The 16,879-nt window shown below is 42.9% G+C and overlaps 1 protein-coding gene across 2 annotated transcripts in view; it reads left to right on the top strand.

Annotated features, from left to right (window-relative positions):
* The window catches only part of xpot (exportin, tRNA (nuclear export receptor for tRNAs)), a 38,024-nt gene that overhangs the window by 2,041 nt on the left and 19,104 nt on the right, over window positions 1–16,879 (top strand). The window contains exons 3-14 of one of the 2 annotated variants that reach the window (XM_055650653.1): window positions 983–1,065; window positions 1,243–1,299; window positions 2,803–2,872; window positions 3,498–3,725; window positions 6,857–7,041; window positions 8,223–8,391; window positions 8,776–9,012; window positions 10,584–10,622; window positions 10,713–10,775; window positions 12,446–12,570; window positions 15,166–15,310; window positions 16,725–16,844. In XM_055650653.1, coding sequence (XP_055506628.1) covers window positions 983–1,065; window positions 1,243–1,299; window positions 2,803–2,872; window positions 3,498–3,725; window positions 6,857–7,041; window positions 8,223–8,391; window positions 8,776–9,012; window positions 10,584–10,622; window positions 10,713–10,775; window positions 12,446–12,570; window positions 15,166–15,310; window positions 16,725–16,844 — 1,521 coding nt within the window. The remainder of the gene's footprint in view (window positions 1–982; window positions 1,066–1,242; window positions 1,300–2,802; window positions 2,873–3,497; window positions 3,726–6,856; window positions 7,042–8,222; window positions 8,392–8,775; window positions 9,013–10,583; window positions 10,623–10,712; window positions 10,776–12,445; window positions 12,571–15,165; window positions 15,311–16,724; window positions 16,845–16,879) is intronic. The other variant, XM_055650654.1, reaches the window with a different exon arrangement.

Genomic DNA, 16,879 nt, shown 5'->3' with positions numbered 1-16,879 from the left:
CAATAATCTATCCATCTCTGCCTTAAATATATCCACTGACTTGGCCTTCACAGCCTTCTGTGACAAGGAATTCCACAGATTCACCACCCTCTGACTAAAGAAATTCCTCCTCGTTTCCTTCCTAAAATAACGTTCTTTAATTCTGAGGCTATAGACAATAGACAATGACCTCTTGTACTAGACTCTCCCACTAGCGGAAACATAGTGTAAAATATATATACCATGTATGCTAAAATGTAAATGAAATAAATTTGGAAAACATGCAAATAGTCATACAGCTTGGATCAATGCCACATTCTTGGTTTATAATGAAACTGTGGTTATATTTGCAGTAAAATTTGTCATCAGAACAGAGGATTACTTCTCTTCAGTTCAATTGACCAGGAAGTGGACAGGCTGTTTTTCCTGAAGATGTTTATATTTACATGTTGCCAGGGTAATAATTGGTGAAGCACAGGCTTGGTATATACCAACGAGGTCACAGGGAGAACGGACAAACTCCATACAGATAGCGTAGTTGGTGTGGAACTCGGGTCTCTGGTGCTGCAAGGCAACAACTCTACCACTGTGCCTCTGTCCCTCTAAACATTTCCAATCCATGTACATGTCCAAATGTCTGTTAAATGTTGTTATAGTACCTGCCTCAACTTACCCCCTCTGGTATCGCATTCCATATACCCATCCTCTGTGTGGAAAAAGTTGCCCCTCAGTTTCCTATTGAATCTTTCCCATATCACTGGTCATTGTTTTTTGCGACCCCTTGTGTCTCCATGAAATTACTCTTCAAAACTTCACAGTGAAGTTCATGCAATATTCTTGTTGAACTACCCTGATCTCCCTCCAAGGCCTGTTTATTCGGATGAAGGGGGTAACGGTCAGCATTTTAAAGGCAATGAACAAACTGGAATCTTGAAGGATCAAAGCAGCTCTCCCTGGCCCAGATCACGCAAGTCACATATTGTACTTTTGATCTATTCTTTAGGCCCTTGCATACTTTGAACAGTTGAAGGTTTCACATGATGCGTGGCAGGTGTGTGCTGAAGCTTTAGCACAGGGAATATACAGGTAGGCAACTGACTTTTCCCATGCTGTCAATTTTGTCAGTAATTTGTAGGCTGTGTGCGAAAAGAATAATGATGTGTTGGAAGCAATTAAGAATCACAACAGTGAACCGCAGGTGTTGGAAGGCTAAGGAGAGGGGAAGTAAAGGCCAATCATTTCAATTGTTTCTCTTATCCACAGCGATGACCATGTAAAGTTCTTTTGTATTCAAGTATTGGAACATCAAATTAAATTCAGGTAAGAGGTGCCATTCCCATTCTGATGTATTATTTTGTATGGTTTGTAATGGCTACAAAGAAATTTAATTGTGAATAGTTATTGTGAAGCACATAATGATCTCCGCTGGTGGAAATGTCAACACAGCCAAACATAATAGAATTATTGTTTAACTTAGGAGTTTTAAGGGTGGTCACTGTTGTTATTGGCAGGATGTGTAGTAACCAGCTGATGTGGATTGAAATTACAATTAAGAAAGGGCTGTTGGGTAAGAAGATGGATTGCTGTCTAAAATGGCAGGCGGCAGTTTCAGTAATCATTTATTGTCCTTAGACTTTAGAGATACAATGCGCAAATGGGCCTGTCAGCCTACCGGGTCCGCGCCGACCAGCGATCACCATTCATGCTAGCACTATCCTACACACTAGAAACAATTTACAGTTGTTTTTTAACCAAAACCAATTAACCTATAACCTATAATCTTTGGAGTGTTGGAGGAAACTGGAGCACCTGGGGAGAACCCACACGGTCACAGGGAGAATGTACAAACTCTGTACAGACAGCACCCGTTGTCAGGATTGAACCTGGGCCTCTGGCGCTGTAAGGCAGCAGCTCTACTGCTGTGCCACCCTTTAGGATAGCGACACAACGCTACTTTCCAACACTTAACCACATCTAAATCTCCACAGCCCAGTGTAATGCTCTGCTTGTGCAAGAAGAAAAAAACTTTTATAGTCCCAGACATTACCAGCATTCATTTGCAGATATCCAGTCCTAGTTGACTGCCAATGGTGTGCAGTTGTTTACCAGATGTTAACATGTTCAGGAAATTGTAGGTAAGATCATCTTGTCGCTCCCTGCTGACGTTGTCAGCATTAGTGAAGTGTCGTTGCTTTCAATTGATAGAAGCTGAATATTTGGTGAATTGACTGGAAAAAATGTGCATGATGGACTCTTGTTCTTCACAAGATGTATGGTCTTGTGGGCTTTAAAGCTTGCCAGTTAAGTTTAAAGAAAAATATTTTTAAGAATGTTAACAGAATCTGATGCAATGCTAATAGAGGTTAGGTGATCTGCATTTTGTCATTTTGCGATTGTCCTTTGTATGTCTTTTTGTTTGGTCTGTTTGTGTATTTTGTTATGTCAATAAATGTTGCGTTAAAAAAATAAAGAAAAAGATTTAATGCTGATCTGAGGGCTAACCTTTTCACACAATGGATAGTGCGTGTATGGAACGAGCTGCCAGGGGAGATAGTTGAGGCAGGTACTATTGTGATGTTTAAGAGACAATTAGACAGGTATGTAAAAAGGACAGGTTTAGAGGGATATGGGCCAAATGCAAGCAAGTGGGACTAGTGTAGATGGGACATGTTGAGTGTGGGGAAGTTAGGCTGAAGGGCCTGTTTGCATACTCTATGACTCGTAAGTTGTGGTGATGTCTAAAGTCACTTGTCTGAACCTTTATAGTTTTAGCCTGAAAGATGCAATTGAGTATAGAGAGTGAGCTTTTCTTTAACGTTGCAGGTATGCCGCTCTGACTGAATCGCAACATCAGCTTATTCGACAAACCATGATGAGCTGGCTTCAGACTCAAGTGAGTAGCGTGGTAATCCTGACTAAAATACAACCGCATGGTTCGGGAACAGTTCCACCACACAAACCAACCTCCCTTTCATCGACTCGATCTACACCTCTTGCTGCCTCGGCAAGGCCACTGGCATAATCAAGGACCAGTCACTCCCTCTTCTCCCCTCTGGCCCTCAGTATGAAAACGTATACCTCCAGATTGAGGGACTGTTTCTTTCCAGCTGTTATCAGGCAACTGAACCGTCCTCTCATCAGTTAGAGAGCGGTCCTGACCTATCTATCTCATTGGAAACCTTTGAACTATCTTCAATCAGACTTTATCTTGCGCTAAATGTTGTGCCCTTTGTCTTTTATCTGTACACTCTGGATAGCTTGATTGTAATCATTTTCTTTGACTGGATAGCACGTAAACAAATGCTTTTCACGGTACTTTGGCTCCCGTGATAACAATAATCAATACTAAAAGCAAGGCACTGTCTGAAACTATTTGCGTGACTATTAGTTTCCATCAGCAATTGGGCAGCGAGCTGGTAGAGCTGCCTCATCACAGTGCCCTCTCGGGTTTAAGGTTTGCTGCAGTCCATCCCCCTCTTGTATAATGAATGGTTCACGTTTGTCTTTGTCCTTTTCAGTTGGTGAATCCACAGCAAGAGAAGTCTTTCATTCGCAATAAAGCAGCTCAAGTCTTTGCTCTACTTTTCTTAACCGAGTATCTTACCAAATGGCCCAAATTCTTCTTTGACCTTCTGTCCGTCGTTGGCCTTAATCCTCGCGGAGTGGACCTGTACTTGCGAATCCTTATGGCCATCGATGCAGAGGTGGTAGATCGGGACATCGTTCACACAGCAGAGGTAAGAACGGTGAGCATGAATTTGATCTTCCACTGTTATAAAGCGTTAATTTGTTTGTTATTGAAGTACATGCTAGCCTTGGTGTGGTGCTGTCTTGGAATTTTGGTATGAACGTTGAGTTTTCTCATTTTAGGTAATGTCTACAAACACTCTCCTCTCCCCTTTCATCCACTACAAGTTGGCTAACAAATTCCACAGTTCGCAATTATGTATCCCTCTTGGAATCGCATCTTCCATAGCCAACAATCAGCCTATCAGGGAACCTCCCTGCCTGAGGTCATCTGTTGTCGGCCATGATTTGTCTTGAACTTTTCTTGCTTCTGGTTTCCCCACACAATCAGTCTGAAGAAGCTTCCCGACTTAACGTCACGTATCCATTTTCTCAAAGTTACTTCCACTCTTTGTGTCTATCAGTTTTGGAATTGTTGGCAAACAGGACAGTCATACAATATTATAATTTCTTCCAGTAACTGTCTCACTCACTGAAATTCAACCCTCCATGGACAGACCCGCAAAACAGTTTGCCCCTTTGTATGTAAGGTGCAGAGCAGATGAATGCCTGTTTTGGCCACAAATCACCAGTAGGAATTTGCTGGTAGACAAAGCTGGACAAACTCGGCGGGTGAGGCAGCATCTATGGAGCAAAGGAATAGGTGACGTTTCGGGTCGAGACCCTTCTTCAGACATTAGTATGAAGATGGGTCACCATAGATGCTGTCTCACCCACTGAGTTTATCCAGCTTTTATGTCTACCTTCAATTTTTCCAGCATCTGCAGCTCTTTCTAAAACAGTAGAAATTTGCTACGCTTTTAAAAAAAAAACACAATCAACTTTGATTATTATTCTTGAAATGTTGCATCAAGAATTTGATATTTATGCAGGATATCCTGCAGAAATTTACACAGGTAGCTCTTAAGTTTATAATGATTTTCATCAGTATCAGAAATGCCATAATTCACACCAGGTGAGATAAAGTGTCAATGTAGCTGTTTGGTTTTTGCACGACTCCTTTTTTAAGATATATCACAATAAAGCAACACAGTGGCAAAGCGGTAGAGTTGCTGTCTTACAGCGCCAGAGAGCGCGGTGTAATCCTGACTACAGGTGCTGTCTGTTCAGTTTGTACGTTCTCCCGGCATGGATTATCTCCGGGTTCTCCGGTATCCTCCGACATTCCAAAGATGTACAGATTTTGTAGGTTAATTGGCTTAACTTGCCCATGCTGCCCAACATGCTCCATGCCCACATGTCCCACTTGCTGTGTTTGGCCCATATCCCTCGAAACCTTTCCTATCCATGTAAACGTCCAAATGTATTTTAAACGTCTTAGTACCTGCCTCAACGATCTCCTCTGGCAGTTTGTCTATTTTTCCAACACCCTCTGTGTAGAAAAAGTTGCCCCTCGGGTTCCAATTAAATTCTTCCTCTCTCACCTTAAACCCAAGTACCCTGGTTCTTGATTCCCCTACTCTTGGTAAAACACTCTGTGCACTCACCCTATCTGTTCCTCTCATGATCTTGTACACTTCTATAAGAGCACCCCTCATACTCCTGCACTCCAAGGAACCCGACCAACCCCTCCCTACCCTATAGCCCAGGTCCTCAAGTCCTGGCAACATCCATGTAAATCTTCTCTGCACTCTTTCTAACTTAACAACATCCTTCCTATAGCAGGGTGACCAAAACTGAACACACTACTCCAAATGTGGCCACACTATCATCTTGTAGAATTGTAACATAACACCCCAACCTCTATATGCAATACCCTGATAGATGAAGGCCAATGTGCCAAAAGCCTTCATGACCACCCTATCTACCTGTGACACCATTTTCAGGGAACAATGCACCTGCACTCCTAAATTCCTCTTTTTTTTCTTCCAACACACTCCAGGGCCCTGCCATTCACTGTGTAGTACCTGCCCTGATTTGACTTGCCCAAATGCAGCACATCGCACTTATCTGCATTATACTCCATTAACCATTCCTCAGCCCACCTGCCCAACCGATCAAGATGCTGCTGTCATTTTTGATAACCAGCTTCACTATCTAAGATCATCTTATACTTTACTTTAGTGTCATCTGCAAACTTACTTCTTCTTGCGTATGGCGTGCACAGCCTAAAGTTGTAGCACAACTTGTTCTATTTGATCTTATTTGATTGTGCACGCTGGGTTTATTGCATTCGTCGAAACAGGGCGGACCACGTGAAGGTTGCAATCTTCGACCCCTGCAAACTTACTAAAGTACCTTCTACCTTCTCATCCAAAACGTTGATGTAAACCACAAACTGCAATAGGGCCAGAACCGATCCATGAGGCACGCCACTCGTCACAGGCCTCCAGTCCAATAAACGACCTTCCACCATCACCCTCTGCTTCCTTCCATGAAGCCAAACCTCTATCCATTCGGCTGGCTTTCAAAAGACACCATGCGATATAATTTAAATTTATTTTATGTTTGTTTATTTTGATGGCTGCTCTGGAAGGTTAGATCGTGTCCTTAGATGGCTTTTGCTTAAGCAAATGGCTTGGGGCTCTTGAAAGTTTTTTCCTCTCACTTAATTAGGTGAGCGCCGCATCTCCTCACCTCGTAGGAGTGTCTAACATATTAAATCCTAAAACAACTAAAGTAAAATTATTTAATTTAACCAAACACATTTGGAACTATAGTGAAGTTTGTAAGATTTACTTTAAACTTTAAAGATACAGCGTGGAAACAGGCCCTGGTCCCCTCCAAGTCTGGGCAGGCCAGTGATCACCCCATTCACTAACACTATCCTACACACTAGGGACAATTTACAGAAGCCATTTAACCTACAAACCTGTACATTTTTGGAGTGTAGGAGGAAACTGGAGCACCCAGAGGAAACCCATGCGGTCACAGGGAGAAAGTAGAAACTCCGTACAGACAGCACCCGTAGTCAGAATCCAACCTCTGGTGCTGAAAGGCAGCAACTGTGCCACTGTGCCGTCCAAAACAAGATAAGTATTTTGTAAGCAAAAGTAAAGCCTTGCTGTATTTGATCTAGTATGCGTTTGTAAAAATCTTTGTACATTTTATATATGCTTAACATAGTTCTCAAAAGGTACTTATGGACTGATTGGTAGAAATTGTTTGAACTTTTTTTTTATATAACCAGGAGTGTCGTCGAAATACCTTAATAAAAGATGCGATGAGGGAACAATGTATACCAAATCTGGTAGAGTCTTGGTACCAGATTCTACACACCTATCAACAAACTAACTCTGAACTAACGTGCCAGTGCCTTGAAGTTGTGGGAGCTTTTGTCTCCTGGATTGACTTGAATCTGATAGCCAATGAAAGGTACCCGTCTTTGAACACAAAACTATTTGTTTCTCACACATGCAGGTTAAAACAAGAACTGCTTTCTGTTCACACAAATAGCCATTGGAATTTTGTCTAATATTGCATCAATAATGGACACCTCTCCCTCCACTATAGTCCATTTACAACCCAGTGTTAGGTTATACCTGGTAGTTTAGTTTGGAGATGCAGCGTGGAAACAGGTGCTTCGGCCCACCGAGTCCACGCCGACCAGCGATCCCCACACATTTACACTATCCTGTGCACACTAGGGACAATTTACAATTATACCAAGCCAATTAACCTACACACCTGTATGTCTTTGGAGTGTGTGAGGAAACCGGAGAAAGCCCAGGCAGGTCACGGGATGAATGTACAAACTCCATACAGACAAGCACCCGTGGTCAGGATCAAACTCGTGTCTCTGGCGCTGCAAAGTAGCAACTCCACTGCTCATCAAAATAGTCTTACCTAGTAAACCAAACCCTCGTTCTAATGGACCATAGCGAGAGGGTGGCCGTCTGTGCCAATGACTGCAGATGATGGTTATTAGACAAAAGGACACAAAGTGCTGGAGTAATTCAGCGGGTCAGGATCTCTGGAGAACATGGATAGATGACATCGGGGTCCTTCCTCAGCCCATTCAGTTGGCTGAGTTACTTCAGTACTTTGTGTCGTTTCACATTAAAACTAGGCGTGGTTACTGTGGGGCTCCCTCTCCTCTCGCCTGCTGTCGCTTCCAAGGTGGAGTATGATGGCGACTCCGGGGGAGAAAGAGGAGGCGGAGGCTGCAGCAAGAAACGGCAGCAGGTGAGAAGGACTGGCTGGTGCACCTTTCAAGGCGGGAGTGGGATCGGAAGCTGGGGCTCTGAAAGGCTGGGGAGACGGTGGAAGCCGGATATAGGTTGGCAGGTCATTCCATTCACATTCAGTTTACATTTTATATTAGTTTTTAAGTTTTTGGCATTCCATGGTATTTAAGAGACACAGGAGCGGTGTCATTAGCGGGCCAGGGGTGTATTATCGTTTCTTTAACCCTGTTGCCCTGGAAAAACTGAAAATCCATAAAGGCTCTGGAATCGAGGGTGCTGTAAAATCGGTGTTCAACCTGTGCCTACGTATTTAATTTGTTCAGAAATTTCCCGATGGGCGGTGTCTGTGACATTTTTTTTTTTCTCTAGGTTTGTCAATGTGTTGCTCAGTCACATGTCTGTGGAAGTCCTCCGTGAGGAAGCCTGTGACTGTCTATTTGAAATAGTCAATAAAGGCATGGATCCTATTGATAAGACTAAGCTAGTAGAGTCACTTTGTCAAGTGCTCATGGCTTCCGGCTTCTTCAACACTGAGCAGGTCCGTGCCACAGTGCGATCACAGCAAGTATTCATCTTTCTTTGCATTTGGGTTACCGCCCTCAAAACTAATGAGAATTGCATGCTATTTTGTTTATTGCCACGTGTAGCGAGGTACAGTGAAAAGCTCCTTTGTTGGGTGCTAGCCAGTCAGCGAAAATACTTTGCATGTTTACAATCGAGCCATCCTCAGTGTACAGATAAAGGGAATAACGCTTAGTCCAAGGTAAAATCCAATTAAAGATAGTTCAAAGGTGTCTAATGAGGTAGATGGGATGTCAGGCCCGCACTCTAGTTGGTGAGAGGACGGTTCAGTTGCCTGATAATAGCTGGGATGAATCTCGTATGCTACGTGAATGTAATTAGATTATATTTTTTTGTCTAGGAAGATGATGTTGACTTTCTGGCAAGGTTTTCCAAACTAGTTAATGGCATGGGTCAGGCTTTAATAACCAGCTGGAGTAAACTGGTAAAAGCGGGGGATGTGAAGAACAGCCAGGTCACCCTTCAGGCGGTGGAAGCTAAAGTGCCTCTTCTGCTCAAGCTGCTGGTGCATGAAGATGACGACATTTCCTCCAATATCATTAGCTTCTGCTATGACTATCTTCACATGCTCAAACAGGTAGGTTGGACGTGAGGAGTGTTCTTTTGTAGAAACAAAGGAGTTGTAACTATTTTGGAAACCAATTAGTGCGTAAACAATTTATCCACTAAATGTTTTAAAATCTGCATTTCCTAATCCTAATTCGGCCTTTAATTTAGCGGACTTTTATTTCAATGATAACAAACTAACACAGTGTTAAGACCCTTGCCAGAATAGGGGGTCAGTCGGTCTCGGAGGCCTTCTATGGGAACGGATCTGCCAGCTCCAGCGGGGCCGGAGTTCCAGAGCTTCTGCCGCAGGGAATAAATTCGACCCACTGATCGGCCGCGGAAGTCCCGATGGGGTTGAGATCACCCGGCCTCGGCGCCAAATTTTCAGGGAAATTGCAAGCACGCGCTCGTGTAATTTTGTCCAGGTTAATTAAGGTGCTGGAACACGTTGCTGGAAAATCGGTGGTGGACCTGTACCTGCTTTTAAATTGATAGAATACGGCTGCTCCTCGACCTACGATGGGGTTACGTTCAGATAAACCTATCGTAAATCGAAAATATTGTAAGTCGAAAACGCATTTAATACAATTTGATCACGTGACCGGAAGTGAGCTGCGGCTCGCTGCCGTTGTCCAGTGTTGGCACCATCGTGAAGTCGAAATATCGTAAATCGGGAAGCATCTGTATTTGACAATTGGGCCTATGCCAGCGAGATGGTTAGTCTTGTTTTTCTTCCACATAGCTACTGAAGTTTCTTCTCTTTCGAGCACAAAATCCTTTTGTTGTGACAACTACTTTATTGCTTCAGTTAGCAGTCTGGGAATACTTTTTTGATTAGTATTAATCATGTTTAATGGCAATAGTTGGACAATTTAATTTTGGAAGGGCTGATTCACTTGATTACTATTTGATTCTTTAGTTTAGAGATAGAGCTCGGAAACGGGCATTTCAGTCCACCAAGCCTGCGCTGACCAGCGATCCCCGTACACTATCACTCTACACAATAGGGACAATTTACAATATTTACTAAAGCCAATTAAGTTACAAACCTGTACGTCTTTGGAGTGTAGGAGGAAACTGGAGCACTCGAAGAAAACCCACGCAAATCACGGGGAAAAAATATAAAGTCTGTACAGACATCACCCATAATCAGGATCAAACCCTGTAAGGCAGCAACTCTACTGTTGTGCTGCCTTGCCGTCGTCTTTTATCCTTTTGCCCATTCATCTGTACAAACATGGAAATGGTACGTTTCCTTTTGAACTAAAGAAAGGTGAGCATACTATTAATGCTAAAAAAAGACACACTGCTGGAGTAATTCAGCGAGTCAGGCAGCATCTCTGGAGAACATGGATAGGTGACATTTCGGGTTGGGGCCCTTCCTCAGACTACAGTACTGTCAGTGCTTCTCTTCGTTCAGTAGCTTGTCAATGAATCTGGATTTAGAGACTTTGGCCCTTTTATATTGGCATCGTAGTGGAGAATAGAAACAGTGGAGGTTCGCACTCTAAATTGTATTATCACTGCAGATTTTGTTTTCAATGACATGAATTTTAGCTGTAAAATAACAGTGTACGCTTTATGTCATTATCTTTCCAGCTCCCTGCATTAACTGAACTGCAAAAGGCCAACGTTGAGGTAAACCAGACATTTTTGAGTGAAATAAATGTTTTAGTATTACATTTAAAGGAGTTCTATTCCACTCTGATCTTTTCTCCCTGATTGTAGGCAATTATGCATGCAGTTATGAAGAAGCTAACCTATGATGAAGAATACAATTTTGAAAACGAGGTAAGAAACTTGTGGACTTCCAAATGGGTGGAATGTGTTTGTTTTAAACTGAATAAGAATCAAGTTGGTAATGTATAATGGAAAACCCTACTTCACTAGTAAGTTCATTGGCGGTAACGTTTAGTTTAGTTAATTGTACCAAGTGTACAGTGAAAAAGCTTTTTGTTGCATGTTATCCAGTCAGCGGAAAGACTATACATGATTACAATTAAGCTATCCACAGCGTCCAGAAACAGGGTAAAGGGAATAACATTTAGTGCAAGGTAAAGACCGATTGAAGATGGTCCGAGATTCTCCAATGAGGTAGATTGTAGGTCAGGACCGCTCTCTAGTTGGTGATAGGATGGTTCAGTTGCTTAAAGACAGCTGGGAAGAAGCTGTCCCTGAATCTGGATGTATGCAAAGAACTGCAAATGCTGGTTAGTACACAAGGATACAAAGTGCAGGAATAACTCAGCTGGTTAGGCCGTGTCTCTGGAGAACATGGATAGGTGATGTTTTGAGTCGAGACTCTTCTTCAATCTGAACACCTGGTGGTGGGTATATGGAGCGAGATAGTTGAGGCAGATACATTTAAAAGTCATTTAGACAGGTGCATGAATAAGAAAGGTTTGGAGGGATATAGACCAAACGCGGGCAGGTGGGATGTGTAGATGGGGCACCATGGTTGGCCTGGGTAAGTGGGGTCGAAGGGCCTGTTTCAGTGTTACATGACATCAGGCAAGGGGGAGGAGTGAGACTGTGGCCAGTGGGTGATTAGTGGACTGAGACATGTTGAAGGATGACAAGTAAATGGAGCCGGGGAGGGGGTTGGGTAGAGCTGGGAGATAGTAGCAGGTGGAGAATGGATTGAGGCAGACGTGGGTAAAGGAGGCAGGTGGCACCATTTTGGAGAAGTGGGTGGTGTGGAGCTGGGAAAGGTGAAGCAGGCGGACAGCTACTGGAGAATGATAACCAGGAACATGGCCAAATCCACGCATAGCAGATATTTTGATCCAATATGGAAGAGGGTATCAAGGTTTAGTTTAGAGATACAGGCCCCTCAGGCCACTGAGTCTGCATCGATCAACGATCACTCGTACACAAGTTCTGCCTTGCACACTATGGACAGTTTACAGAAGCCCATGAACCTACAACCTTACACGTCTAGAATGTGGGAGGAAACTGGAGCACCTGGGGGAAATCCACGGGGTCACGGGGAGAAGGTCAAACTCCATACAGATAGCACCCGTAGTCAGGATCAAACCTGGGTCTCTTGCTGTAAACAAAATGTATAACTACTTTTCCTGTTTGACTCCTCACTTAATTGATTGACAAAATCGAATTGTCGCTCAATGAAAAAAGTCAAGAAATGATAAATAACTGCTGTAAATGTTTGAATCTAATATAAATTACACGAGTCCAGAGAAAACTTAAATGAGAGCATAATAACTATTGGAAATATGAATACTGGCAAATTTGCATTCTACTGAATGCATCTTTATGTGCTCTGTTTATATATTTACTGTGTTCGAAACAAGCTTAATGAGACCGCATTACAATGTATAGAACTAATTTGACTGGGAAATGTTCAGGTTAGTTTGGAATTAAATCATATTTGTACTATAGATTGGAACAGAGTCTCTTCTTGTAATGCACTTGTGTTTTTTCCTCTCATAATTTGACTTTAGGGTGAAGATGAAGCCATGTTCCTGGAATACAGAAAGCATTTAAAGTTGCTGTTGGACAGACTGGCGCAGGTTTCACCTGAATTACTTTTAGCTGCTGTTCAAAGGGTCTTCAACACAACGCTGGAGTAAGTGTTGCCACCTCGGTACAACCTGGGCCAAGTGGATGACACGGTGGTGCAGCGGTAGAGTTGCTGTCTCACTGCGCCAGAGACCCGGGTTTGATCCGGTACTGTCTGTACGGAGTTTCTACGTTCCCCCCGTGATCATGTGGGTTTTGTCCGGCTGCTCCGGTTTCCTCCCACATTCCAAAGATGTAGGTTAATTGGCTTTCGGTAACAAATTTTGAGGGGGGTTGTAAATTGCCCCGAGTATGTGGGATAGTGTACAGGGTAATCGCTGGTCGGCGCAAACTCGGTGGGCCGAGGGGACTGTTTCCACGCTGTATCTCTAAGTCTAAATTTATAATCCATATGGGTCAATTGCTAACAGTTGATGCTTCTACATCAAAATTAGTTTGGGAACGATGGTTTCGTTTTTGAGATTCAGTGTGGAAACGAACCCTTCGGCCCACCAAGTCTGCGCCGATCATCAATCACCTGTACACTAGTTCTATTCTGCACATTAGGGACAATTTACAGAAGCTAATTAACCTACTCGCCTGCACGTCTTTGGAATGTGGAGCACCCGGAGAAAACCCACGCTGTCAGAGGAACATTTAAACTCTGTACAGACCACACCCATAGTCAGGATCAAACCCAAGTCTCTGCATTGAGAGGCAGTAACTCTACCACTGTGCCAATGTTCTGTTTTTACATGTTGTGAATGGAAAGGCTCTTCTGTGTATTATACATTACATTCCTCAACAGTGCATGTGATAGAGAGGTTTCATCATAACACAGGCCTGGATATTCTTCATTCGTATGGTTACATTTTATTTAGAGTACAACTAGTAAAACTGCATTGATCCAGATATTGATCCTGCCATGTGAATTTATGTATATGGCCTGTCCGAGAACTTACTGGTACTTGATTTTCTGTAAAATTGATGTCTACCTTCGCCTAAATCTTGTGCTAACGTACAAAATATCCATCAGGAGTTCACGTATAATCCAAACTTTTTCAGGCCATTAATTCTATTAGTTGAAATATGGTCCAAGAATGTCCTATGGCTAAGATGTGAATTTTCTATTGGCTGGGGTACGGCACTGCTGTTGAAAGAAAAAATATATATTTATTTTGCTAGGTTCCTCAAAACTGCTGCAGATGTAGCTGGGTTTGATCTCCATAGAAGGAAGCATCAACTTGTTTTATGCATTCATCCTGCCTATCGCCACCTATTCTTTGCAGCAGCATTAAGCCATCATTTTATTTCAGAGCCACGTGCATCGTTCATTAAGAAATCTACCCTTGCCCTACAATTTTGGGCTGTGCACACCATACGCAAGAAGAAGATTAAGAAATCTAACTGGAAACCCAAGAAATTGCGGATGCTAAAACCTTGAGCAAACCACAAAGTGATCATAAGTTTATAATTCATAGAAGCAGAATTAGGCCATTCAACCCATCAAGTCTACTCCGCCATTCAATCATGGCTGATCTATCTTTCCTACTCAACCCCATTCTCCTGCCTTCTCCCCATTACCCCTGATAACTTTACTAATCAAGAAAAGACAAGATCGATAATAGAATCAAGATACACACAAAATGCTGGAGTAACTCAACGGGTCATGCAGCATCTCCGGAGAAAAGGAATAGGTGACATTTTGGGTCGAGACCCTTGTTTAGAATAAGGTTTTTTGAAGAAGGGTCTCAACCAGAAATATCACCCATTTCTATTCTCCAGAGAAGCTGCTTCCACAGTCTGTGGCAATGAATTTCACAGATTAACCACCATCTGGCTAAAGAAATTCCTCTGGCTCATCTCCTTTCTAAAGGCACGTACTTTAATTCTGAGGCTGTGTCCTCGAGTCTTAAACTCTCCCACTAGTGGAAACATCCTCGCCACTCCATCCCAGCCTTTCATTATATGGTAAGTTTTTATGAGACTTCCCCCCCCCCCCCCCCCATGTTACAGGCCCATTGCTGTCAAATGGGCCTGTTAGCCTCTGAACCTTCTCCAACGCCATCATGTCTGGGGAGCCAACACATCCTTCCTCAGATTTGGGGCCTAAATCTGCACACAATATTCCAAATGCTGTTGGAACATTGTCTGTCCATTACCTCCCCAGACACGGCCTGACTTGCTCTGTTCCATCAGCACTCTGTGTTTTGCTCAAGGATAATTGCCTCCTTTGCACCCTTCTCTTTTGAAATGTTTTTTTAGCAATGAAACTGCCTTGTACAATTCTGCCGGGTTGTGCTCCCCAGTTCATTGGGTGGCAAGATGGCTCAGCGGTAGAATTGCTGCTTTACTGAGCCAGAGACCCAAGTTCGATCCTGACTACGGGTGCTGCCTGTATGGAATTTGTACATTCTCCCCGTGACCACCTGAGTTTTCCCTGGGTGCTCCGGTTGCCTCCCTCATTCCAAAGACACAGGCTTGTAGGTTAATTGACTTTGGTAAACATTGTAAATCATCCCGAATGAGTAGGATAATGCTAGTATACGGGGTGATCGCTGATCGGTGAGCCGAAGGGCCTGTTTCCACGTTGTGTCTCTAAACTAAACTATAAAGTTGACTCCCTTTTCTCCTAACGCAAGCTTTTTTTTCTACCCTTCAGGAACTGGCAGAACACGAGGTTCATGGAGGTGGAAGTGGCTCTGAGGCTGCTGTTCATGTTGGGAGAAGCCATTCCGGCCTCCCATGGAGCGCACTTCTCTGGGGACAGTGCGAAAGCCAGTGTCTTGCAGGAGATGATGCACACAGTTGAGTATTTAGCACTGTTGTAGTTCACCTTGCGTGTAATCTAACAATTCTGGCAGAGGGAACTGCCAATTTATCTTTTGTTTTAAGGAAAGTTAATGAAACATTTTGTGTGTGTGTGGATGCAAGTTCATAAGTCATAGCCGCAGAATTAGTCCATTCAGCCGATCATGTCTACACCATCATTCAATCATGGCTGATCTAGCTTTCCCTCTCAACTCCATTCTCTTACCTTCTCCCCATAACCCCTGACACTTACTAATCGAGAATCTGTCAATCTCCGCCTTAAAAATATCCATTGACCTGGCCTCCACAGCCGTCTTTGGCAATGATTTCCACAGATTCCCTACTCCCTGGCTAAAGAAATTGCTCCTCATCTTCTTTTTAAAGGCACGTCACTTTATTCTGAAGTTATGGCCTCTGGTCCTAGACATTCCCACTACTGGAAACCTCCTCTCCATATCCACTTTATCCAATGTTCATTTAAGAAATTGTCTTAAATGTAAATTTGATGTTGACAGTGGGAATCACTACTACAAGATGGATTGTTAATCCATATATAAATCAATGGTTCTTTATTATCGCATGTACCGAGGTATTTCCTTAATCGTTCAAATGAATCGTCTACAAATACTTAAATAATTCAAAACAAAGCAAACACTCCAAACAATGTAGAAAGTTTATTGTAGAAACAAGGAACTATAGACGCTGGTCAATGCATAAAAGGACACCGAGTGCTGGAGTAACTTGGGAGTGAGGCAGCATCTCCGGAGAAGCCTAAAATCTCAGTTTTGGGTCCCATATCTGAGGAAGGATGTGTTGGCGTTGGAGAGAGTCCAGTGAAGGTTTACGAGAATGATCCCAGGAATGATTGGGTTTACATCTAATGAGCACTTGAAGACACTGGCCAGTACTCACTGGAGTTTAGAAGGATGAGGGGGACCTCATTGAAACTTACCAAACAGTGAAAGGCCTGGATAGAGTGAATGTGAAGAGCTTGTTTCCACTAGTGGGAGAGTCCTCCTCTCCTAGAACTCTCACTGCTCCTAGAATTTATGAACTTATGAACATGGATAGGTGACGTTTCAGGTATCAAACCGAAACATCACCGATCCATGTTCTCCAGAGATTGTCCTTGACCTGCTGAGTTACTCTAACACTTTGTTCTTAGTTTCTGGTAGATTTGCCTGATGGTTTCCCCGATTTCTAAATGTTCTCCCTTTAGAACAAGGGGAGTGCAGTTAATTATTTCTGCTTTGTTATAAAAATGCTTTGTAGGAATTAATTTACTGGTTCATAAAGTGAGGGGAAGAGGTTAAAAGAAAGGGATGGACTGAGTACTATATAATGTAACAAAAATATATCCATGATTGCATTTAATTTCGAAAATATAACACACTTTCTCTGTCCCTATAGTTGGTGACATCTGAAGTGAGTCAGTACCTGCACACCTCGGTTACATTGGAATTTTTTGAAACCGTAGTTCGTTATGAGAAATATTTTGCTGTAGAACCGCAGCACATTCCTAACGTTTTGGTGAGTTGAATTAGATACTCCTTCCGGTAACCGTG

Source organism: Leucoraja erinacea, chromosome 19, assembly GCF_028641065.1.
Source record: "Leucoraja erinacea ecotype New England chromosome 19, Leri_hhj_1, whole genome shotgun sequence".
Classification (NCBI taxonomy): domain Eukaryota; kingdom Metazoa; phylum Chordata; class Chondrichthyes; order Rajiformes; family Rajidae; genus Leucoraja; species Leucoraja erinaceus.
This window is presented reverse-complemented; position numbering and strand designations above follow the sequence as displayed.